The sequence below is a fragment of the Geotrypetes seraphini genome, chromosome 8 (assembly GCF_902459505.1).
Source record: "Geotrypetes seraphini chromosome 8, aGeoSer1.1, whole genome shotgun sequence".
Taxonomy (NCBI): domain Eukaryota; kingdom Metazoa; phylum Chordata; class Amphibia; order Gymnophiona; family Dermophiidae; genus Geotrypetes; species Geotrypetes seraphini.
Window position 1 is genome coordinate 100,493,128 of NC_047091.1, and position 26,002 is coordinate 100,519,129.

Genomic DNA, 26,002 nt, shown 5'->3' on the forward strand with positions numbered 1-26,002 from the left:
AAAAAAAAGTCAAATATCTAATAAAAACAATCAGTTTTTACTCATAATGACAGGAGTTGCTATTCAGCAAATTACGAGGAATTGGAAAAATTATGATAGATTAAGTTATAGTTTTTGGTGGAATTCATTGTACCATATTTTTAAAATGGCGAAAATAATAGCTGTCCAACGAGGAAGTTATAAAAAGTTTATGGAGGTCTGGGAGCCATTAACAAATTATTGTAAGGAATAATTATAATTGAGTAATTAATAATTTATTTATCTCCTTTTGATTATTGAAGTATAAGGGGGGAGGGGGGATGATTTTATATGTATAAAATTATATGATTACTAGTCTTTAAATCCGTTACATTAACGGGTGCTAGAGATGTCTGTCTGTCTGGGGTTTTTTCTTTGTCTCTCTCTCCTTGGATGTTGTCTGTCTGTCATTCGTTCTGTCTGTGTCTCTCCCTAGCCCCCTGCCTACCTGCATTTCTCTGTTGCACCATGCCTGCCTGTATCTCCGTGGCCCCCTTCTGTGTCCCCCTCTTCTCAGAGCAAAGCATGATTGTTTTGTGCCCCCCAGCACACCTCTCCCCCCCAGCAGCCCCCTTTCCCTCTCCCCTTGTTGTGCCATGCCTGCATGCTCCGTGGCCCCCTTCGGTTCCCCCCCCCGATGATTGCTGTCTGCCCCCAGCACACCCCTCCCCCAAAGCAGCCCCCTTTCCCTTTCCCCTGGTCCCCTGTTCTACCATGCCTGCGTGCTCTGTGGCCCCCTTCCCCCCAAAGCAGCCCCCTTTCCCTATCCCCTGGTCCCCTGCTCTACCATGCCTGCATGCTCTATGGCCCCCTTCCCCCCAAAGCAGCCCCCTTTCCCTCTCCCCCTGGTCCCCTGTTGTGCAATGCCTGCCTACTCTGTGGCCCCATTCCGTTTCCACCCCCCCTCCCATTCTTACCCTCCCTCCATGCCTCCAACTGGAGCTGGTCCTCTCAGCGCAGATCGTCGTGCAGCAGGCCTGGCGTCCTGCCCCAGTACTGCTCGCCGTCGGGAAGGTGGAGAGCGGCCTACAAGGTTCACTACAGCGGCTGGCGAACCTCAGCAGGCCGCTTTGAAGAGGAGCGGCAGCGTGAGGGAGGAGTCGCTGGCACATGCGCCTCCAGCTAGCGCAGGCGCCATGAGGACTGGCACAAAAACACACCTCACGCCACCAGGACTAAGATCTTTCAATAGCGCATGCACGCTCTAGGGTTTTATTATTATAGATAAGGAAGAAGGATGGGAGGGCGAAGTTATAGTTTGATTTCAGTGAATGTATGATTAATAAGTATTATTATAGTGTATATGATTGTATAATGAATTACTTGTTGAAAGTTTTAAAATGAATAAAGAAATTAAAAAAAAAAAAAAAAAAAAGATTGCTTAAACGGCATCCTCTTTTGCCAGATGAAATACAGGGTATGAGACTGTGTTGTTAATAAGGAAGAGATGATGACAGTATTGGTCACCTAAGTATTTTATTGTTTGTATTTTTGCATTGTGCTGTTAATAGTGTCTTGTATTGTTTGTGTATGTATTGTCGATTTTGTAAGTAATTTTGTAACCCGCCCTGGGTAAACCAGACATGCAGTGACATGAAGGTGTGTACATTCATGGTAGGTGTGTACAATGGCGTAGTAAGAAGGGTCATAGGGTGGACCGCCCCAGGCGCCTTCTTGGTGGGGGCACCGGCACCCCTCTGCCCCCCATGCCCTCACGTTGCCTGCCCCCACATACCTCTTTGAAAATCTTCACCAGAATGAGCAACTACTATAGTTTGCTGCTCGCACTGGCCTGGCTCCTTCTGAAATCACTTCTGGGCCACAGGGATAGGAAGTGACATCAGAGGGGAAAGCCAGCGCAAGCAGCAGGCCAGAGAAGCTGCTCACACTGGCAAAAATTTAAAATGGTATGGGGGTGGGAAGGGAGGGTGCGAGTATGGTGTGGGGGTGTGGAAAAAGCAAGGAGGGAGGAGCGGTGAGGAGGGTGCAGGGGGTGCCACTAGGTGGCGCGAAGCATGTCCTTTGTGTGGGTGCCTCTCCTGCTATCCGCACCTCTCCCCCTCCAGAACCCCCATCACAGGCACTAATTGGAGTTCTTTACTTGCCCCTTTTTGTAGTGTATATTGCTTTTATTTTTATTTATTTTTATTATTTTTACTATTTTTGTTAAATGATATCAATTTTATGGTAAGCTGCTTAGTTACTATGTGATTTGTGGGATATCAAGAAACGATAAAAACTTGAAAGGGTGACCCGTCAAATGAGTGCAGGACAATTGTGCTCCGACAAAAGCGCCCTGACAATTGCATGCAGTACAATTGCAGTGGTGGATACTTTTTTTGTCTTTTTTAACATTTTTATAAACGATATTGCTGAACGGCTGTCGGATAAGATTTGCCTCTTTGCGGATGATACCAAAATCTGCAATAGAGTAGACACTCCTGATGGGGGTGAATAATATGAAGACCTGGCGAAGCTTGAAGAATGGTCTGAAATTTGGCAGCTAAAATGTCATGCTAAGAAATACAAGGTCATGCATTTGGGCTGCAAAAACTAGAGGGAACGGTACAGTTTAGGGGATGAAGAACTTATGTGCACGACAGAAGAGCGGGACTTGGGTGTGATTGTATGTGATGATCTTAAGGTGGCCAAACAGGTTGAAAAGATGACGGCGAAAGCTAGAAGGATGCTTAGGTGCTTAGGAAGAGGTATGGCCAGTAGGAAAAAGGAGGTATTGATGCCTCTGTATAAGACTCCGGTGAGACCTCATTTAGAATATTGTGTACAATTCTGGAGGCTGCACCTTCAAAGAGATATAAAAAGGATGGAGTCGGTCCAGAGGAAGGCTACTAAAATGGTGCGTGGTCTTTGTCATAAGGCATATGAGGACAGACTTAAAGATCTCAATTTGTATACTTTGGAGGAAAGGTGGAAGAGGAGAGATATGATAGAGACATTTAAATACCCATGTGATGTAAATGTGCATGAGTCGAGTCTCTTTAGTTTGAAAGGATGTTCTGGAATGAGAGGGCATAGGATGAAGTTAAGAGGTGATGGACTCAGGAGTAATCTAAGGAAATACTTTTATACAGAAAGGAGTGTTAGATATGTTGAACAGTCTCTCGGATGAGGTGGTGGAGACAGAGACTGTGTCTGAATTCAGAAAAGCCTGGGATAGGCATATGGGATGTCTTAGAGAGAGGAAGAGATAATGGTTACTGCGGATGGGCCATTTGGCCTTTATCTGCCAACATGTTTCTATGTTTCTAGACTGGGTACGCACCATAGGCACTTCATCCAGTTTCTGGAACCCTGGCTCTCGTCTCTTGTAGAACTTGATGACCACAACCACCATGATGATGACCAGCATGGAGATAAAGATACAGAGCACAGCCACCAGCCCCGGGTTCTGAGTCATGTCCTTTGGCACTGAAAGATCTAGATAAGGAAAAAAAAAACATACAAATCTGAATTCAAAATCACAGGGAAGTCACCAAAAATGTGTCCAGTTTTGTTACTGGACTTCCAACTGATTTAATTTCTATTTTCCTATACATGTTGGCCCAGCTCTTTTTACACCCACTACATGGAGGAACTGCAGGAATTTAAAGTTCTGCATGCAATGGGAGTGAAAGCATGGAGTGGATCAGTGCCCAGAAAGAGGAACCGAGCCAGCTGCCAACTCCTGTTCATCCTGACTACACTCCATGTCTGCTTTTCCCGTTTTAAAAATTGTTTTTCCATCAGGACAGTGGTTCCCTGCTAGGCAGTTTTTCACAATATCCACAATGAATATGCACAAGAGAAATGGTACGCTCAGCCTTTATTGACTGGTTTGGGAACCCCAGCTTAGGAAGATCACTGGGACTGATATTCAGACTGTGGGAGGCAGCCTGGTTAAGTCCTTCCGGTCGACAGTGATCAAGATATTCAATGCCGGGCCATTTCTGGTGACAGACATTGAATATCGGGGGGGGGGGGGGGGATGTTTGGCTAGAGCTAACTTAACCAGAAGCTATGTCAATATTCAGCATTAGACATAATAGCAGCCAAAGATAGATCTGCTATTTATGCGACCCAATTTAGTTGCTCAACTTAACTGACTAACGCTTGAATATTTGTGGCTAGCTGACTAAATCATGAGACGTGGAGGGGCATGACATAAAACCCCCCATCTAAGTCCCCTTTTGGCCTAAGGCCCTAAACACTGAAAGTATCAGCAGGGAAAATGTCCATTCTAAAAAAAAAAAAGGCCAAAATGAGGGTTTTTTTTGAGAATGCCCTACCTCTATGCTCAGCAGTTTAATTGCCCAGACCACTACTACATCTAACCTTAGAACACATTATCAACCAAAAAATTGCCCGTGTTCCAAACATCCAAAACAAGACCTTTTAGGCGAAGGAGGGGCCAGTCCTTCGCCTAAAAGCTGGATTCTGTAACCAGTGTCTGTCAAAAACAACACTGGTTACAGAATCCCCCTCCCCCCAAAAAAATGATCGCGGCAGTTCGGGGGGGGGGGGGGGGAGGAATCGTGATCGTGCCAGGAGAGATGTCCAATCTTTCCTGCCGAGATCGCGATTCACCTCCCCCCCGAAACCCCGACAATACCGGCAGGAAGAATACCAACACATCCTGCCGAGGCGCGAGCCCCCAAACCCCCCCCCCCCGAATCACTCAAATATGGGCAGGAGGGATCCCAGGCCCTCCTGCCCATGGCGCACCCCCCTGATCCCCCAAGACAATACAGGCAGGAGGGACCCCAACCCCTCATACTGGAATGTGACCCCCACCCCCCTTCAAATAAGGGCAGGAAGGAACCTAGGCGCCCTGATCGCCCCCCCACAAATGGCCCCCCTAACTCCCCGACACCCCCACCCCCGACACCCCCACCCCCGACACCCCCCCTGAACTTACGTTAAGTTGGCCGGACAGATGGTTCCCAAGCTCGTCCACCCGGCAGGCCCGCCATCTTCCGAATGGCGGGCCTAGAGCCTGATTGGGCCAGGTGCCTACAGCCCCACCCATAGGAGGGACCTTAGGCGCCTGGGCCAACCGGAATTGGCCCAATTGCCTTAGGCCCCTCCTGTGGGCAGGGCATTAGGCACATGGGGCCTAATCAGGCCCAGAGGATGGCGGGCCTGCCGGGTGGACAGGCTTGGGACCCGTCCGTCTGTCTGTCCACCTTAATGTAAGTTCACGGGGGTGTCGGGGGGGGTCATGAGGTTAGGGGGCTGTTCGGGGGGATTGGGGGTTCAGGGGGCGGTCACGAGGGGTGCGCCGTGGGTAGGAGTGCCTGGGATCCCTCCTGCCCATATTTGAGAGGGGGTGAGGGTCGCCTTCCGGCAGGAGGGGTTGGGCTCCCTCCTGCCCGTTTTTGAGGAATTCGGGGGGGGGGTTCGGGGGCTCGCGTCTCGGCAGGAACCTTGTCAGACGCCTTCTGAACAAAAGCGGTATATAAGAAACGTAAATATATATTAGTGTTAGCTAGCTAAACACTATTTAACTGGCCAGGAGCTCTTCCTGACTGCTTAAATAGTGCTGAATATTGGGGAGGGGGGGTCTGTGCTTATGTATGTGCCTCTGTAGTGTCTTTTTAATTTTATAAGTTCAGTTATAATGTGCCACGGAAAATATTTGCTCCGTTTACTGTGCTGGAGCTAAGAAAGTTTGAGACACTGCATTAGGGGGTTCCCATGTTATGTATGCACTAGCCGGTTAGTGCAGCAGTAATGCCAGTGCACTACCTAATTAGCACAATCCACACCAATTCTCCACCCCTGACACCCCCCCCCCCCCCCCCCCCACACACATACAATACAAGAAAAATAGAGTGTGGTGTTGATATTCAGATTGCAGGAGGCAGCCCGACTGAGTTCCGTGATTGGTGGTGAGCTCGGTTATTCAATGCCGGGCTGTTTCTTGTGAATATCTGGGGGGTAGGAGGGTTGGCCAGTGCTAACTTAACCAGCTAAGTCACAAGTTGGTGCTGAACAAAGAAAAAAATAGTGGTTTGTTGGTTTACAGGGGCCTTACCACCCACATTATTTTGCTTAATCTGTTCAGACACCTAATCTCATTGGTAAGCTCTTTCCGTTATCTTGGGGTTACTCTACTACTCACTTTCATGCCTCTATTACAGTTCTCTGTTAGCTACATTCGATTAGGTGCTTCTTTGATCACAATATGTTCCATTCCTATTGATCACAATATGTTTCTTTGATCACAATTCCTTTGATCACATTCCTTTGATCCTTTGATCACATTCCTTTGATCACAATATGTTCTTTTCTTATTAATAATCAAACTGGATTACTGTAATTATTGTGCACTTAAGCTGCCCTCACTCACACCTCAAGAAATTGCAATCAATTCAGAATATTTGCGTTAGATTGTTATGTCCCACCCGCAAGTACGACCCTGTTTCTCCACTATTACAACTCCATCACTGGTTGCCGGTGAAACAGTGTGTGATATTTAAACTATTATCTCTCATCTTCAAGGCCCACAGACTAGGCTTAACAGAATATTTAGCAAATCTTACTATTCCTTATACCCCTGTCCATTTCTGCTGTTCAGTAAATGATCATCGCCTTGTCTTACCAAGCCCCAAATTAACACAACTCAACACTACCAGAGAGCACACTTTCTATATTGCCTCTCCATTCTATTGGAGGATCCAGTGTATTCATCCTTTTCCTGCAGCCCGGACATTTCTTAGATGTTTCTGGCATCTTCAAGATGGTAAGTAGAAAAAGTCTGATTGTAGACAAAATGGTGATGGAGAGCTGTGGAAAAATCCGACCGATGGGAACGGGCAGAAACTAAAGACTGGGGATTAGGGGGAAGCAGAGGGAAATGGGTAGGGCTTGGGCATGCCCAGTGGGGCCCGGGCACTGCAAGTGCTCAGAGAAAAAAAAAAAAAAATTCCCTCTGAGCTATTGGAGAGCTTATCCGCAAATTGGGAGCTGTTGGGACAACACCCATATGTGACTGACTCATCCTGCTTGTCCTAGGAGAATAGCCTTACAAGGTCAGACCAAAGGTCCATCAAGCCCAGTAGCCCATTCTCATGGTGGCAAATCCAAGTTACTAGTACCTGGCCAAACCCCAAGGAGTAACAATATTCCATGCTACCAATCCAGGGCAAGCAGCGACTTCCCCCAGGTCTTTCTCAGTAACAGACTATGGACTTCTCCTCCAGGAAATTGTCCAAACCCTTCTTCATGTCCGTGGTGAACTCTCCTTTAAAAACTTAAAGATTGTACTTCAAACCTAGTTGTTCTGTTCTGCTTTCAAAATTAATCCTTACTAAACTTAGGTTTGCCATTAGGTTGTTACTGTTGTTCTATATCCCACTGTCCCCTGACTTTGTTTTTCCCCTCCTTATGTTTTTACCGTTTTTGACCTTAGTATCGTGCTCTTGACCTTGGTTATGTTGGAATGGATGTTTTTCTCTCCTATCATCATTCTAATTCTTTTTCAATTCCTATTTTGTTTTTTAGCCCATACACTGCTGAGATCTATGCGCTAATCCTATGTGGTATAGCAAGTTTAAATAAACTATGGCGTTTACCCCCGATATTCAGCAAGATAGCTAGTTATCCTTTTATGAAGGTGTGCTAGGGCTTTAATGCGCGGAATAGCACGTGCTGCATTGCCGTGCGTACTAGACCTTACCGCCAGCATTGAGTTGGCGTTAGTTCTAGAAGCGTAGCACGCGGTAATTTCCTGTGTGGGCTAAAAACGCTAGCGCACTTTAATAAAAGGAGTCCTATAAGTTAATATTCAGCGCTGGCTAGTTATGTTAATGGCGACCAAAGATAAGATTATTATTTACACGGTCCAATTTGGCCATTACACTTAGCTGATCCGCCCTGAATATTGCTGGTTATCACACGATATAGCTGGTTAACTTTTAGCTGCTAACTGCAAATATTCAGTGGAGATAACTAGCTATCTTGCTGAATATCGGGGGTAAACGCTATTTAACCAGTTAGTGGCCATTTCTAGACGGTTAAATAGCTTTGAATATCGGAGTCTGTATGTTTAGGAAAGGGAAAGGGACTTGTATACCGCTTTTTTGTAGTATTATAACCACACTCTGGCCCTCGTGCATGTCAGTCAATGGATGCGTTAGTGTTTAGGGTGCGCTAATTTGATTAGTAAAAAAGGGGGGGTCAAAGCGGTTTACATACAGGTACTTCAAGTATTTTTCCTATCTGCCCCAGTGGGCTCACAGTCTATCTAATGTACCTGGGGCAGTGGAGGATTAAGTGACTTGCCCAGGGTCACAGGGAGCAGTGCAGGGTTTGAACCCACAACTTCAGAGTTGCTAAACTAATGCATAACATGTTAGGTCAATTTTGCTGAACTAGGCACATGTTAGCGCCTAACTTGGCTTAGTAAAAGGGTTCCAAAGTCACTTGTCCAAAGCTGCACAGGTAAGCTCAAGAAAGTAAAACATTTTAAGAATTTGGGGGGAGGGGGGTTTCCTGGTTGAAATTTTCCCCAGTGTCTAAGAAGCCAGAAATCTGCTGCCAGGCCTTCAGAGCTTAACCCAGAGCTACCAACAAATTACCCAGCTCCAGGTGGGAGATTTTAAGCCAATCCTGGATTCCCGGCGCCTCTTCCTGCAATACTGAGTGAAATCAGTAGAATCATGAACTACAAATTTTCCACTGCTGTGGGATGTAAGTTTGGCCTAAATCAGCCTGGATCAGGCTGGCCTAAATGTCTTCCTCCTAGAATGGGTGGTGTGGCAGCTCTGTGAATCGTGAACTGAGCATGCTCTCTTTGGCCTAAATTTCACAGATGCTGAATATGGAGGATTAATATCCAATCGCCCAGCCCCACTGGGGACATGATGATGTAATAAACATTGGGAAAACAGAAGGATTATTAAAGAAATTTTTAAGGATTTTTAAGAAATACATATTCTAAGATGCTTTAGCAACAGAGATACCTTGTGGACTGGCAGTTCCATTCAGCGAAGTTTGTGTTTCTGTAGCTGAAAAAAAATTTTAAACATTTTCATCACATGGTTTGTGGTAATGTGATTTGGAGTGTGGCTTGAATCTGTCAGAAAACACAGCCATACAGGCAAGATTTTCAAACAAAAGGAAAGCATTTGTTGTTCTGAGTTGACATGTATCACGCTTAACATTCTCTTACCAGAGCTGGCTCCCAGCGAAGCCCAATACAATGACTAGTGTCACCTCCTTGAGTACCTTCTGGACATACATCGTGACCAAACAAGTTCCTTCTGCATACAATTCCAGGTTCTTTCCTATCTTCCCACTAAAGATGCTGGAGTAGGGTTACTAGATGTCCGAAAAAAAACCCCCGGACATGTCTTCTTTTTAGAGGACTGTCCGGGTACATGGGGAATTTCCAAAACCCAGTAGTTTGTCCCAGTTTGTTCCCTCAGTGGGCCACTCTGGGTCTCACCCTTGCTTCACAGTCCAGAACCGCTATCTTCCTACCAAGGTGAAACACTCTGCTGTCTGTTCTTCTAGCAAGCCCACACAGACTGTCCCTCCAAAAAATATCTGCACTTTCAGGAATATCCCTCAGTTCTAGGGCTCTGGCGAGAGAATCAGAAAACTAGGGTTACCATATTTGTTTAAATAAACAAGAGGACACATGGCCCCACCCCAGCCTCCCCTATTCGACTCCCCAGCTGTGCCTCATTTTGCTCCAGCCCCACCCCCACATAAATCTACACATGCTCAGAGGGTCTCCAGACTAGAGGTCTGCACGGTAATGGGGATTGTGGGAATCCTGCGGGTCCTGCGGGACTCCTGCAGAGATGCCCCCAGGTCTACGGGACTCCCACAGGGATCCCTCCCCAGGCTCATGGGAATCCTGTGGGGATGGAACCTGGTTCCTGAGGCCTGGAAAGAGAATTAGCAGAAGATAGACAAAAGCAGAAACTGGGACCAAGATGATGGAAAAACAAAGTGGCCCAGCCCCCTCTCATGGTTAAGCCACCAATTGTGTTTAGTATAAAATGAAATACTTGTGAGTTTGTTTTGGGGTTTCCAGTTCAGTTTTGGCACATTTTTCTCATGCAACCATTGTCCTGAAAAGTGCCCCTCTCAATTTTGCTTTAAATGATTTTGATGCTGTATTGTTTGATTCTTTACTCATTGCTGCATTAAAAAAACATTTGTGGATCTTGGAAAGACCTCTCACAAGTTACCTATGCCATATGGTGTTTGCTTTACAGATATGAGATTTATATTGCCAAAATATCCAACTCTTTTATTTCTTTTAAGAAGAAATGGTTGACCCTACAGTCACATGACCTAATGTCTATTCTAATTCTTTCCGGTGATGTATGCATTTCCTATTTCTGTTCACTGTCATTTGTTTATATCGTACTTTGTGGTTTAAATAAACTAAGACTTAAAAAAAAAAAAAAAACCCAATCAAAACTGTCAGAAGTAATTCCTGCTTTTTATGGGGACAGGTAACTTTTATGGGGGGACAGGCAGGGACAGAGGAGATTCCTCATAGGGCCGGAGGGGATTCTGGCAGGGACAAGTGGGGGTGGGCGGTATACTGATGGGGATGGGTGGGGACGGGCGAAATTTCTGTTCACACGTAACTTTCTACTCCAGACACAGCCCCGAGATCTGGAAGAGCCACGGACTTCCAAAACCCGGACAAACTGCTGGGTTTTCCAAATCCATCTGGACACCCGGATAGTCCTCTAAAAAGAGAACATGTCCAGGTAAATCCAGACATATGGTAACTCCTCACCTTCCTTTGTATGCTATTCCCTCTCCTCTGATTAGGGAGGGGCCTTCATCTCCTCCCATATAGTTTTTCTATCTACACACACATATTCAATGACTCCCCGAAGAATCCTATGTCTCCTGTTCTGTAGCTGAAGCATTCTTCGGGGACGGGGTGTCACATATATATTAAACAACACAGGTTTATCTGTAACAGTTCTTACTTGGCCTAAAGGTTTCTTGTATAGATCTTATCAGGGCCTTTTTACTAATCTGCGTTAAGCACTAATGTGTGTTTAACACAGGAAAAATAGCCTAATGTAGGATGCGCTAAAGCATTCTATAATATTTTTGACATTTTCACATGCTAGGCATATATGTTCCATGATATTCAGCCCCCGCCAGTCAGCTAAATTAGCTCCCAATATTCAGTGTCAGCCAATTTGTAGGCACCAGAACATAATATTGGGGGCTAATTTCAGGTGGGCTGAGCATCCGGAGTTTATTCAGGTCCGGCCAATATTCAGCCGGGGTCCAGATATGAATACTTCTTTTGATACCGTGAGATGCCACCTCAAGGTATTTTGGACAGGTACCACAAGAGGCAAAGAACAAAGAGACTGCACTCCTGCGCCCAATAACCCAGCTGAGCCACCAGGAATACAGGTAGGCCCAGGGAGCCTACTGAATACCTGAGGGTTTGAGGAGAGCTTGGGGGGGGGGGGGATCTTGCTTCAGGCTGGGGGGAGGGATAGGGTGGGGGTTCAGGGGCTCTTTAAAAAATAAATAACAAGTTTTGCAGGTGCTGGCATGGTCTGGAATATTGCTGACACTCACATAACCTTGGGATCCTCCCCAGTAGAGAATGATATGGGTACAAAGTTTGTCCGTCTCCCCATGGGCTCTGTCCATGTACTCACCCCATCCCTGCGGGCTCAGATCCTGTCCTCACCCCATCCCCACAGGTTCTGTGTCTGTCCCCACCCCATGGACTCTGTTCCCGTCTGTGCCTCGCCGTTAACTGCAGGTATCTGTTTCCGTGTCATTCTGTAGCTATGAGACCTGCAGCACTGAATGCAATGAGAAGAATCATGAACTACAAATTTTCCACTGCTGTGGGATGTAAGTTTAAAATCAGACTGGCCTAAATGTCTTCATCCTAGAATGGGTGGCTTGGCAGCTATGTAAATCGTGAACTGAGCATGGTCTCTTTGGCTGCGATTTCACACTTGCTGAATATGGAGGATTAACATCTAGTCACCCAACCCCACTGGAGGCATGATCAATGGCATAGTAAGGGTAAGAGGTGCCCGGGCCCCCCCCCCCCTCCGCTCTTTCACTCCCCCTACTCCACACTCACGCTCTCCCTTCCCCCACCCCGTACCTTTAAATCTTCATCAGTGCGAGTGACTTCACCAGCATGCTCTTCACGCCAGCGTTGGATTTTCCTCTGACGTCAATTCCTGGCCCCGTGACCCGGAAGTGATTCATAGGGGAACCAGGCTGAAACAAGCAACAGGCAGGAGAAGTTGCTCACACTAGTGAAGATCTACAGAGATACGGGGTCGGGTGGAGGGATGGTGTGAGAGTGGCGTGGTGTGGCACAGTGGAGAGGTGCTGTCGCCCCCCACCAACACAGTGCCCGGGGGCAGTCCACCCCCTCCCCCCTTACTATGCCACTGGGCATGATGATATAATTAGGGTTACCAGATTTTCCAAATGGAAAATCTAGATCCATGACCCTGCCCCCAGGCCTGCCCTGTTCCAGCCGACCATGCCACGTTCTGGCCTGCCCCCAGCCCCGCCCCCATCTACCCACATGCGCAACGAGTGACGTCGGACAGCATTCATGCATGCGCTGGTATAACGCGATGATATCATATTGCATCTGTGCATGCGCAAATGCCATCCCGACATCGCTCGTTGCCAGAAGCTTTTCAAAATCCAGACAAAGTGCCGGGTTTTGAAAAGCCGTCCGGATCCCTGAACATGTCCTCAAAAGGAGGACATATCTGGGGAAATCAAGACGTCTAGTAACAAATCTAGACGTCTGGTTACCCTAGATGTAATAAACATTGGGAAAACAGAATAATAATAATAATAATAATAATAACTTTATTTTTGTATCCCGCCATACCCGGAAGAGTTCTAGGCGGTTCACATCAATTAAACAAGGTTACAAGTGGTTTACAGCAGTTGAGCGGGGTTATGAGCGGTTCAATAACAAATTGATCAAAGTTGCCAGGGGGGGGGTGAGGGAAGGATGTAGAGGGGAGAGTGGATGTTAGATAGAAGGGGCGTTGGGATCCTGGTCTTGGAAGAGGCGGGTTTTGAGTAGTAGTAGGATTATTAAACCTTTTTAAAAGAAATACATATCCTAACATGCTTTAGCTACAGAGATACCTTGTGGACTGGTAGTTCCATTCAGAGAAGATCGTGTTTCTGTAGCTGAAAAAATTTTTTTTAATATTTTGGTCACATGGTTTGTGGTAATGTGACTGGAGGTGTGGCTTGAATCTTTCAGAAAACACAGCCGTACATGTAGGGTTTTCAAACAGAGAGAGTGGTTGATCATTGGAACAAGCTTCCAGTGCAGGTGATCAAGGCAGACAGCGTGCCAGACTTTAAGAATAAATGGGATACCCATGTGGGATCCCTACGAGGGTCAAGATAAGAAAATTGGGTCATTAGGGCATAGACAGGGGTTGGGTAAGCAGAGTGGGCAGACTTGATGGGCTGTAGCCCTTTTCTGCCGTCATCTTCTATGTTTCTAACATAACAAACATTATACTTATAGACGTTGGCACTGCCATCTAGAAGCAGGAACTTTAGATCATTTACTGTTTCATTGCCCATTTATTATGAATTTTTGGAAATCAATTTGGGACCAAATTAATAATTTGTTAGATAACCCAGTGGCATTATCCTATGATACTGTGCAATTTGGTATGGAAATGAGAGCAAAAAGTCAGATTTCTGCGAACAACAATAAATTATTACTTATAATGACTGGTGTTGCCATTCAGCAAATTACATATAATTGGAAGGATTGGAGGAGATTAAATTATAACTTTTGGTGGAACTCTTTATGCCATATCTATAAAATGGAAAGATTTATTGCATTACAACGGGGATATTTTAAGAAATTTCAGGATGTGTGGAAACCATGAACAAAATATTGTAAGGATTAAATGAAATTGTTTCCCTTATATTTATCAGTTTAAGGGGTGGGGAGGGGGATATTTTATTATTGCATATTTTATATGATAATGGAATATAAGATTGGGAGGGATGGGAAAGGGGAAGGGATAAAAATTTATGGAATGTACCAATTAATGTTTTTAAGTGATGTATTTATTGTTAATGTGTATGATTATATTTAACACTTAATGTAATTTTGAAAATGAATAAAGAATTTAAAAAAACACCAAACATTATACTTATAAACTACGTTACCAAAAAGTTATATGCGGTTTACAAAAGATTATAAACATTAAACATAATCGTACACTACTCCCTCCATATTGCTGTGATAGGGGATTAACAGAACCGCAAATACAGAAAATCCGCGAATAACTTTTTCATGTTTTCTATTAAAAACCATCGTGAATATGGTGAAACCGGGAATAACATGGTGGGAGACCTGGCCTTTTCCTGAAGGAGAGGCAAAACACGGTGAAGAAAGTGCTGGGGATCAGCGATTTTCTCTGGAAACACTTGGAATCAGTGATTTCTCTACGCAAGCTGACGTAATTTGTGGGGAGGAGCCAGCAAGCTATAAACCGTGAATAATCGAAACCGCGAATACAGAGGGAAAAGTGTATATTTGAATGAGTCAGCTAGTCAGGTATTTGGAGAAAAGATAAGTTTTTAGCTGTTTTCTAAAATGTCTGTAAGAAACAGCTGAGAGCAACAATGATCGAAAATCTTTTTCATGAGAAGCTGCCTGAGATGCTAAAGAATGATTTAGGAATTTCTTGCTTTTACAACCTTTTACCGAAGGGAAATTAAATAGAGCATTTATTGTTCAGTTAACATTCTCTTCCCAGGGCTGGCTCCCAGCGTAGCCCAATACAATGACTAGTGTCACCTTCTTGAGTCTCCTCTGGACATACACCAAACAAGTACCTTCTTCATACAGTTCCAGATACTTTCCTACCTTGATCTTCTTCCCACATAAAGCTGCCAGTTTCATTGATTTTTTTTCAGTTACTATGGTTCAGCTTTAAATGAGCTCCAATTTTCATCAGGACCTACCTCTTGGAAGCCTCTTGCTTTGAGACTTCTCAACTACTGCACTATTTAAACTCCTCCCTGACTGAGCCCTGTCCCTGTGACTCAGGATCTGTTCTGTCTCATTTATTATTCTCTCGTTATTATTTATCTTATTATTATTTGTATTTTATTTATACATTAGTGAATTCCTCTGAGAGTTCCATACAGGGCTCTACCAATCTTTTTGTGTCTGATAGTTTAGCGCCATCTGCTGTCAGGCAGCTAAACTGCAGCCTCAGTAAAGAAGTGTTCATCACTCTACCATTCACTTCCTCACAGGGATAGAAGGCCATTCATTCTGATGGATAGGATTGGGGGGGAAAAATTTTAACCTATTCCAGGAAAAATTATTCATTTAACACTGAAGAAATGTTCATGTTTCCATTGTGACCTTAATGGCTGCCTTCAGTAGCGTAGTAAAGGGGTGCAGTCTGCCCCGGTGCTGTCTTCCTAAGTGTGTGGCACCCCAACTACCCTCTGTACCCCCCGTTATTCTTATTTGGCCTTCAGAAGATGTTTAAAACATACTTGTTTGGCAAATATTTTGATTAATTTGCTGTGATCATACTATGATTGGTTAGTATCTCTTGGTATGCGAACTGCACAGAACCGTGAGGTAGCTGCGGTATATAAGAATCTATGTTATAGGGCGTTTTTTTACGTTAACTGTAGGGACATGTAGATCAGCAAAATCTACAAAACGCAGCTGTCAAGGTGGAAATATAGCACAATACTTTTAATGGATGATGGTAAGTGCATAAGTGGAAATTTTTTAAAATGGTCATGCACTAATGGCAACATTAGTGCAAACCCAGATAATCAGCAAACGGGAAAACGCCTATTTTACAGGCTTGGTCTGTGGGTAAGAAGACCTCCAAAAGGGCATCCCAAACATAGTTCCTTCTAAGCTGAGCGGGAGTCCTCCAAAATCAGTAGGGGGAGCTGTTTCACTATCACATATTCAATGTTGAGAGGTAGGCAAGCTCTGATTGACTGCAAGGAACCTGCCTGTACATAGCAATCGAAAGTACCATCCTCTGTTGGCAGTGATGCAGTTGGAGGATTCCTGCTCAGCTAAAGAGAACAGCGGTGCTGAGACCACTTTTTTCTTACCACAGCTTAGTAGAAGGATTCCCAAGTTAAATGCTTTCATTTTTCAAATAATCCTTGATTTTGGTGCTTCTTATTGGGTTCTCGCTTATTGTTTTCCTATTCACAGAGATTTGATATCAATTTCTGTACCTTCAGCAAGTAAGAACAAATCCAGGTGAGTTCTTAATTCAATATTCTTTTATCAGGCAGCTAGAGTTTGGGAAATTGTAGTGGTTGACTTAAGGGTAGACTTCAAATATATGAGTTTTCATAGAAAGCTAAAAACATATTTATTTGAAAAAGTTTTAGAAGCCTATTCCTTGCTACACTGTTTATAGTTACATCCCAGTAATGACTGGTTCTCTTATTTGTTATCCGCAATTAGGGTTACCAGACATCCAGGGAAACCTGGACATGTCCTCTTTTTGGAGGACTGTCCAGGTGTCCAGATGGATTTTCAAAGCCTGGTAGTTTGTCTGGGTTTTGGAAGGCCCCAAGCTCGGGGCCGCATCTGGAGGGCCCCCAAGCATGCATGTATGCAATGCGATGATGTCATACCCATGTATGCATGCGTATGACATCATTGCAATACATCTGCGCATGCTTGAAGGCCCTCCAGACATGGCCTGGTCTCAGGGAAGGAGAAGAGATGAGGCTTGTGTAGGAGCAGGGCTTGGGCAGAATGGGGCTGGGTGCAGAACAAGGCACTTGTCCTCTTTTTTTTTTTTCAATCTGTTCAATTCTCCTATTTAATGTGATTTTGTCTTTTACCAGTCCCGTTGTCAGAGTTTGGAGGTTTTCCACATTGTCCTTCACTTGTTTCATTTCTTTTGAAAACTCTTCTTGTATGCCTTCCATCTTTTTGGCCAAAGCATCTACGGTGGTTACCAGACTAGAGACTTTGGTTGAGGATTTATGCACTGTGGTATTTAGCATTTGGAAAGCTTGCCATATACTCTCTAAAGTCACCGCATTAGATCTCAATGGCTGGGAAGATGTTTCAGCCACAGCTCCCAGCTGACTGCTCATTTGAATTTCCCATGGCATCTGCCCCTCGAAACGGGGTTTCTCCTGTGACAACAACTTCGCCAGGATCCCTCTGCAGAGCCGCAAATAGAGCAGGGCACGGTGGCGGAACAGCCTTCGGAGGAGATAATGATGTTTCAAGGTCCAGTTCTTCGGCTACTCCACCTGCCGAAGAAATAGCAGACTACCCTCCAATTCCAGCGTAGGACCCAGGGAGAACAGCAAACTCCCGAATGGAGCGTTACGCTGGGGAAGACGTCCTAGCCATAGAGGGATCTGCCTGGATGTTTTGAATGATGCATAAGAGCAGCTACAGGTAAAACTTTCAGTTTCTCAGCATTCAGTCGTGAGCACTGTTACCCAATCACCGCCATCTTGGAACATCTACAGCAGTGAGTCTTTCTCTTTTTTTTCCTTCAACAAACCTAGTAACCCTATCCGCAATGAACAGTATTTCTGTAATTGATGATTATAAGTACCATATTGTATTTTACAGAGTGCCCAAAAAACACTCCTTGATTTTAAATGGTTACAAAAACAAAATTTATTGGAGTATTCTTCCATCTTTGAGGCTACAGTTTCATCAACTCATAAAGTTTCATGTGGTATCTGTTGATTACATACACTCAATGTGCGCCCCACCTGTTACTCGGTAAACATCGATGTGCTAATCGAGCTTGGACCAGACTCTCCGAAGCATATTCGGCGTGATCGCATTTATAGCTTCAGTGATACTCCCAAAGGAAAAAGTCATAAACAGTAATGTCCGGTGATCTCGGGGGCCACTTGAGGAACACCTGTTCATTTTTTCGTGTTGCATTGTCTAAAGCACTGTTTTTCAACTGCCGGTCCGCAGGAAATTTCTGCCGGTCCGCGCAGGGCCGGCAAGATTAAAGTGACCATAGGTCCATTTTCAGACCTTCTGTCCCGTTGTCCCCACACACTTGGGGACAACGGGACAGGCGATCATTTCCTGTCCCTCCCTCCTTCCTTTCCCCGGGTTCCCTTCTCTTACCGCCCTGCAGCTGCTGCTAAAGCCGACAGGAAGTCTTCTTTCCGATGTCAATTCTGACATCGGAGAGGACATCGGAGAGGCCAATCGCTGCCTGGCTGGCCCAGAACGTCCTCTCCGACGTCAGAATTGACATCGGAAAAAAGACTTCCTGTTGGCTTTAGCAGCAGCAGCAGGGCGGTAAGAGCAGGGGAAAGAAAGGAGGGAGGCTTTTTTTTTTTTTGCAGGGCAGGGAGGGAAGGAGGTAGGCAGGCAAGTAGGCTGGCTTTGGCCAGGGAGGGATGGAGAGAGGTAGACAGGCAGGCAGGCTGGCTTCGAGAGTGGGGGTGGGACAAAGTGTGGAAGGCAGTGAGAGGGACATAGGAAGGAGGCACTGGGTGCACTAAAGAGATATGAAGAGGCACTGGGGGCACTGAAGACAGGAAGGGGCACTAAGGACATGGGAAGGAGGCACTGGGGGCACTAAAGATTTGGGAAGGAGGCACTGGGGGCATTAAAGACAGGAAGGGGCACTAAGGACATGGGAAGGAGGCACTGGGGGCACTAAAGACATGGGAAGGAGGCACTGGGGGTACTAAAGACATGGGAAGGAGGCACCGGGGGCACTAAGGACATAGGAAGAAAAGAGGGAGGGAATAGAAAGGGACAATTCTTGGGCCTGAGTGCAGAAAGAAAGAAATGAAAGAAAGGATACACAGACAGAAGGAAACGCAACCAGAGACTCATGAAATCACCAGACAGCAAAGGTAGGAAAAATGATTTTATTTTCAATTTAGTGATCAAAATGTGTCAGTTTTGAGAATTTATATCTGCTGTCTATATTTTGTACTATATTTGTCTATTTTTCTATAGTTACTGAGGTGACCGAGCTCACGGAGATGGGGCGAAAACGGGGTTTTTAAATTTTAGTCCTAGTAGTACAAAGATTGAAAAACACTGGTCTAAAGGTTGTAACTTCTGCACCAACTGCAGCTTATAAGGGTGAAAGTGCAAGCAATTGTGCAAGTTTTTGCTAACCGTGCTTTTTGGGACTTGTATTTGCTGTCATCTTATTTATAAAAATATTCCAATAAGTTTTGATTTTGTAATCATTTAAAATCAAGGAGTGTTAAAACGCATGTGGATTGTGGAAAAATTGCAGGCGGACCTTAAGAAAATGGAAGACTGGGCGTCCAAGTGGCAGATGAAATTTAATGTGGACAAATGCAAATTGATGCACATTGGGAAGAATAACCTGAATCACAGTTACCGGATGCTAGTGTCCACCTTGGAGGTTAGCGCCCAAGAAAGGATCTTGGTATCATTGTAGACAATACGATGAAACCTTCCGCCCAATGTGCAGTGGCGGCCAAAAAAGCAAAAGGGTGCTGGGAATTATTTAAAAAAGGGATGGTTAACAAGGTTAAGAATGTCATAATGCCCCTGTATCGCTCCATGGTGCGACCTCATTTGGAGTATTGCGTTCAATTCTGGTCTCCTTATCTCAAGAAAGATATAGCGGCACTAGAAAAGGTTCAAAGAAGAGCGTTCAAGATGGTAAAGGAGATGGAACTCCTCTCGTATGAGGAAAGACTAAAACGGTTAGGGCTTTTCAGTTTGGAAAAGAGACGGCTGAGGGGGAGATATGATTGAAGTCTACAAAATCCTGAGTGGAGTAGAATGGGTGGAGTGGATCGATTTTTTGCTCTGTCAAAAATTACAAAGACTAGGGGACATTTGATGAAGTTACACAGAAATACTTTTAAAACCAATAGGAAGAATTTTTTTTTCACTCAGAGAATAGTTAAGCTCTGGAACATGTTGCCAGAGAATGTGGTAAGAATGGATAGCGTAGATGGTTTTAAGAAAGGTTTGGACAAGTTCCTGGAGGAAAAGTCCATAGTGTGTTATTGAGAAAGACAAGGGGGAAGCCACTGCTTGCCCTGTATTGGTAACATGGAATATTGCTACACCTTGGGTTTTGGCCAGGTACTAGTGACCTGGATTGGCCACCGTGAGAACGGGCTACTGGACTTGATAGACCATTGGTCTGACCCAGTAAGGCTATTCTTATGTTCTTCCGTGGGCATCCTGTATAATATTGTTAAGGATTAAGGCCAACTGATGCCCTAAACACAGCCCAACAATGATGCCCCTCAGCTCTTCCATTGATTAACTGACAAGACATTATAACTCAATAAGTGCTGAGAAATATCAACTATTGTATGAAACGAAACATCATATCCAGAATACGGCCATAAAACTAATTTATAACGCTAAAAAATTTGATCACGTATCCCCATTGTTAATAGACGCGCATTGGTTACCAATTCATCATAGGATTCTTTATAAACAGATGTTCTTAATCTTTAAAACTCTAGCATTTAGCGAGCCGCAATTCATATCTAAATCATTGATTCCATACAAACCCCAACGATCTCTGCGTTCATCCGATCAAAACTTATTAATTGTGCCTTCTTTAAAAATCATTGGAACGAGAAGAGCAGATATGTTCACTATTGCAGGTCCACAATGGTGGAATTCCCTTCCCCAGTACATTAGAATGGAACATGATGTTTCATCATTTAAAAATTTTTTAAAAACTTATTTGTTTAGGGATGCTTTTGACCTTTAAAGCTTCTAAAATCTTCTATTCTGTTTTAATTAATATTTATGAAGTATGCCTTGCAAATTTTTACCCTACCTTTTGTTCTTCCCTTTTTTCCTATACCCTCATTGTAACTTTACCCCCTTACCTATCTCTCATGTTAGTTATTATTAGATTTTATTGTTATTTTGTTAAAGTTTCTTTACTATATTATGTACATCGCCTAGTAATTTGAAATAGGCGATTCATCAAAAGTGAAATAAACTTGAAACTTGAAACTTGATATAGCGGGCTACCAGATTTTTGGTTAAAAAAAAGGATGTGGGTCCGATTATTGTATTGAACAATCCTTAAAAATACTAGGAGTTACTTTAGACAAACACCTTACCCTGGAGAAACATTCTGACCTAGTGTTTAAGAGAAGTATCTCGGTGCTCTGGAAACTTCACACCATAAAAAAATACTTTGACGACACCTCCTTCCGCTTGTTGGTACAATCCAGCATTCTGGATTATTGTAACATCATATATCTGGGCACCTTTAAGAAAACCATAAGGAAGCTGAGGCTGGTTCAAAATACGGCCGTCCATCTCATCTTTGGCTTGAACAAATGGGAACACGTTACCCCTTTCTACCATAAACTGCACTGGCTACCATTTGAATCCAGAGTTATGTTTAATTTCTCATGCATCTGTTACAAATCAGTATTTGGTATGTCACCGAGATATCTTTACCCCCACTTCAACTTGAGTCATAACAACAAGAGCTCCCGCAGAATACATCTGTTTGCCTTTCCCTCATTAAAATTATGTCACTTTAAAAGGTTCTTTGATAAAACCTTTTCTTTTCAGGCGGCTAAACTAAATTCATAGCTCGCCCAAATTGTGCTTGATGCCTCCTCTTATCTTGACTTCAGAAAGCTGATCAAAATTCAATTATTCCACAGACTGAATTCTTAATGTATTTTATTACTATCTTTTTACTACTATTTTCCTCATTATTCGATCCTTTAAGATTGTTGTACCCCCCCCCCACACATTTGGCCTGTTAGTTCCTCCTTTTCCTTTCCTCATATCGTATGCATTTAATATGTTAACTTCAATGACTGCACTGTTTGTAATTCGATTAATCTGATGTGAACCGCCTAGAACTCCCTGGGTATGGCGTTACACAAAAAATAAAATAATTATTATTATTACCCTGTTCTGCCCACAGCCCTGCCATGTTCCACCCAACTCTGGCCCCACACAAACATCTGCGCATGTATGGATGTGGCATGATGACATCACACGAATGCGCACATGTGTGTGATATCACTGTGCCGGGTTTGTAAAGGAGGGGGATTCTGCATTAAGAAATATATACCATACATACATGGAAATACTTTATAATTGTCTTGTTTTGGAATTGTGTTGCTTCTGAAATCTCGGCTGTTGTGATACACACATAGCCGCCTGAAATTTGATTGTTAAAGTAAAAATCCGTGTGTACACAAAGGTTGCTGCACAGGTCTTTCACATGTTTCTTTACGAAACTGGTATGAAAATGATTTGTAGTGGCAAAAGATGGGAGCATGGGACATCTTTTCATAATCATCTACATTGGCTCGCTATCTCTGTCCATATTATTTTTAAAGTGCTGGCAATCACTTTAGAAGGACTATTCGTATTTGAGATGTGCAAAAACCGCTGCTTAAATATTTTATTCTGCATATAGCTCCTCCTAAACTTACTTGCTCCATTTCATCACTGACGCTGAAACCGTGGATTGAAGACAAAGTTTTATTTTATTTTTCTTTCCAGCTTATGATTTATCTTTAATCTTATCTATTGTTTTGCCTTTTGTCTTTGTTTTGTTCTATTTCTATCATTTAAATTTCTCCAGAATTCTACTGTTCAACGGCTCCCCCTTCTGCTTCTATTCCTTTCTCTCCTCTTTTCTACCTTCCAAAGTATTTAGATCATTGCTGTCTTGTTAAAATGTTTATTTTATTTTTATTTTTCCTCTAACTCTACTTTTCACTTCTCTATTACCCTCCAGGTACTTTAGTTAGATTGTGAGCCTTCGGGACAGTAAGGGAATTTTTCAAGTACCTTTCTTATTTCTAATCTTAATGTATATTTTCTGTAAACCGCTTAGAACCTAACGGATGTAGCGGTATATAAGAAATAAATTACATTACATTACATTACATAATCATCTAAGTTCCCATTTTACAAAGCTGGGATAGGCACATCAAAAACCCAAGTGCATGCAGATGGCAAGGGGCATTGTCTAGGCGTGTTTTGGGTGGAACTAGGGCATGTGTAGAAATTACAAGTTTATTTGCCATTTCACAAGGGAAATATTTATTTATTTAAAAAAATTTGTATACTGCCTATTTTCTAACCAGTTTCCAAGCAGTAAACATTCATAGAATAACTTGCAAACATCTTATCCACATACAACATACATGATTGTCCTAACAGATCAACCTCAGGATACATTTAGGTTTTGGCAAACTGAAAGGATTCGGGAAAATTCCCCAGTTAATCCCCCCTCCCCCCCAAAAAAAAGCCAAACTGGTAACGGATACCAGTCCCTGTGACAGCATCAACAATACTTCTAAAATGCCTAAGATATAAATGTTCATGCGCTGGGTTTCAGCCTTTTGAAATTTTCAGTGTTTTTCTTTTCTTTTTGGCAAACTGGATGTTTATGCCATATGCGTTCAGCACAAAAACATCCATTTCTTCTGTGTCAGCAGATTGTGTTCTAAAATATTAGTGCAACTTGAGATGTTCTGACCTGGATGTTGCTATTCCGACATCTATATTCTTTGTAAAATGAGATGATAATGTCTAGTCTGTATATTATCCTGGCTTAGCTCTTTGCATGTCTCGTTTGTTTTTGATAGACTCAGAAGTGTCTCAGTCTAGAGTTGTGCCCTGTGCAAAATGCCATCTAGTATCTCACAATTCCCACTGCACCGTGCCCACCACAGGGTAAAAATTGAATAGGTAGTGATTTTTGCTGCTCTGTTGCCCTTGCGCCCTCTACAACCACCCTGCTCACACAGCCTACAGGACGGTCCTGGTTTGACTCCACTACTTATGCTATAAGATCAGTGTCTTCCAGGAACTTACAGTTCCGTCCCGTCCCCAACAATGTTTCACTCTAACACTGCTTTTGAGAAGGTTATTTTCAAAGACCCACAGCACTGAAATGAAATACCAAACAGGACTGCATTTGTGACCTAGACAATTATTTACCATGTAGAAAATAGGTAAAAGAATGGTTATTTCAAACGTGCTGTTGGTAAAGTGCTGTAACGCATTTCGTTAAGGAGACAAATTATATGAATTTTAGATAAAAATTGTTTTAGCTTTTTTTTTGTAAACTTTTAAGGTATGCATGTGGAATTGCACTTTTCTTTTATACTTATTGCAGTGTTTGATTGTAATTTGCATTGAACCATTTTTAGCTAGGCGGAATATAAGCAATTAAATCGTATTCAAGGAAAGAAAAACCAATAATCAGAGCCAGCGAATGACCAGAAGAGGGAGCCAAAGTTTTACCATTCTCTTTTCCAGCAGTAAGATCAAACACGTGCCTGCTAAGGCCAAAACTTCTGCTACGATCCGGAAGCAGACCTGCCAAGTGTCCCGGTATTCAGCGGGAGACTCACGCTTTGGCAGGTCATCTACACTCCTGCAAAAGAGGGAAATTCTCCCGCTGAGCCATGGTCATGGTGAGAGCATAGGTGCCTAATAATCTTCCCCACCTCTCTCTGGCTGCAACTGCCATCAGTTAACAAGCAGCAGCTTGTTAGAAACATAGAAACATAGAAATTGACGGCAGAAAAGGGCCGCGGCCCATCAAGTCTGCCCATACCAATGACCCACTCCCTGACTTTTACTCCCCTAGAGATCCCACGTGGATATCCCATTTTCTCTTAAAATCTGACACGTTGTTGGCCTCAATTACTTGCTGAGGTAGCTCGTTCCAATGATCGACCACCCTTTCGGTGAAGAAGTATTTCCTGGCATCACCATGAAATTTCCCTCCCTTGACTTTCAGCGAGTGCCCTCTGGTGACCGAGGGCCCTGTAAGACAGAAGATATCATCCTTCACCTCTATACGTCCCGTAATATACTTAAAGGTCTCAATCATGTCTCCCCTCTCTCTTCGTTCCTCCAGTGAGTACATCCGCAGTTTTTTTAGCCTTTCTTCATACGTGAGATCCCTGAGCCCCAAGACCATCTTGGTAGCCGTTCGCTGAACCGACTCAATTCTCAGCACATCTTTCCGGTAGTGTGGTCTCCAGAATTGAACACAATACTCCAGATGAGGTCTTACCATGGATCTGTACAGCGGCATTATGACTTCAGGTTTTCTGCTGACAAAACCCCTACGGATGCAGCCCAACATTTGTCTTGCCTTGGACGAAGCCTTCTCCACTTGATTGGCAGCCTTCATATCATCACTGATGATAACTCCTAGATCACGTTCCACCATGGTCCTGGTCAAGGTTTCACCATTTAGTGTATAAGTTCTGTGTGGATTTTTTTTCCCTAGGTGCATCACTTTACATTTTTTAGCATTGAAGACTTGTTGACTTTATATACCATCCAGTAGAACAAGTTTAAGAGAAGTTTACATAAGGTATAGAGCTGGAGCTTGATTTCAGATACCACATACTCTTTTGGTTTTCCCGCCACAAATGATTTTTTTTTCTATTTTAGGAAGCAATGTTATCCTACCCGTCTCCCTTTTGTATCCTGTGAAGTTTCCCTCACTGTTTGTATTATATTTTAATTGTGTATGTCAGATCTTTTAGCGTTGTACTCTGTAAAGCGCTTAGGATGGATAAGTGGTACATCAAGCCTAAATAAACTTGAAACTACGTATCTAAAAAAAAATTCTTAAAAGAAAGGGATTTGGAACCACCGTCTTCAGGCACATGTTTTCAGTTTGGCTGGTCCCATGTGCTGGAAAGGGAAGTTGACATCAGAGGGGGTATAGGGCAGTGTTCTTCAACCTTTTTACACCTGTGGACCGGCAGAAATAAAATAATTATTTTGTGGACTGGCATACTATTAAGACTGAAATTTTAAAAAACCATTTCCGCCTTGTCTCCGCGAGCTCGGTCCCCACAAACCATCTGATCCCATCTGCACAAGCCACAGTTATGATTTTATGTTGAATGTATTTTATTAAAGTATAAAAAGAAACAATATTCTGAACAATTGTGATTTTATAATTACAAATAT

The 26,002-nt window shown here is 43.5% G+C and overlaps 1 protein-coding gene across 2 annotated transcripts in view; it reads right to left on the reverse strand.

Annotated features, from left to right (window-relative positions):
* LOC117365787 (putative protein TPRXL) overlaps positions 1 to 26,002 on the reverse strand; it is a 72,955-nt gene that overhangs the window by 5,573 nt on the left and 41,380 nt on the right. Inside the window, exons 3-4 of one of the 2 annotated variants that reach the window (XM_033956613.1) lie at positions 8,982 to 9,026; positions 3,302 to 3,456 (exon numbers count right to left, since the gene is read on the reverse strand). In XM_033956613.1, the coding sequence (XP_033812504.1) occupies positions 3,302 to 3,456; positions 8,982 to 9,026 (200 nt within the window). The remainder of the gene's footprint in view (positions 1 to 3,301; positions 3,457 to 8,981; positions 9,027 to 26,002) is intronic. The other variant, XM_033956614.1, reaches the window with a different exon arrangement.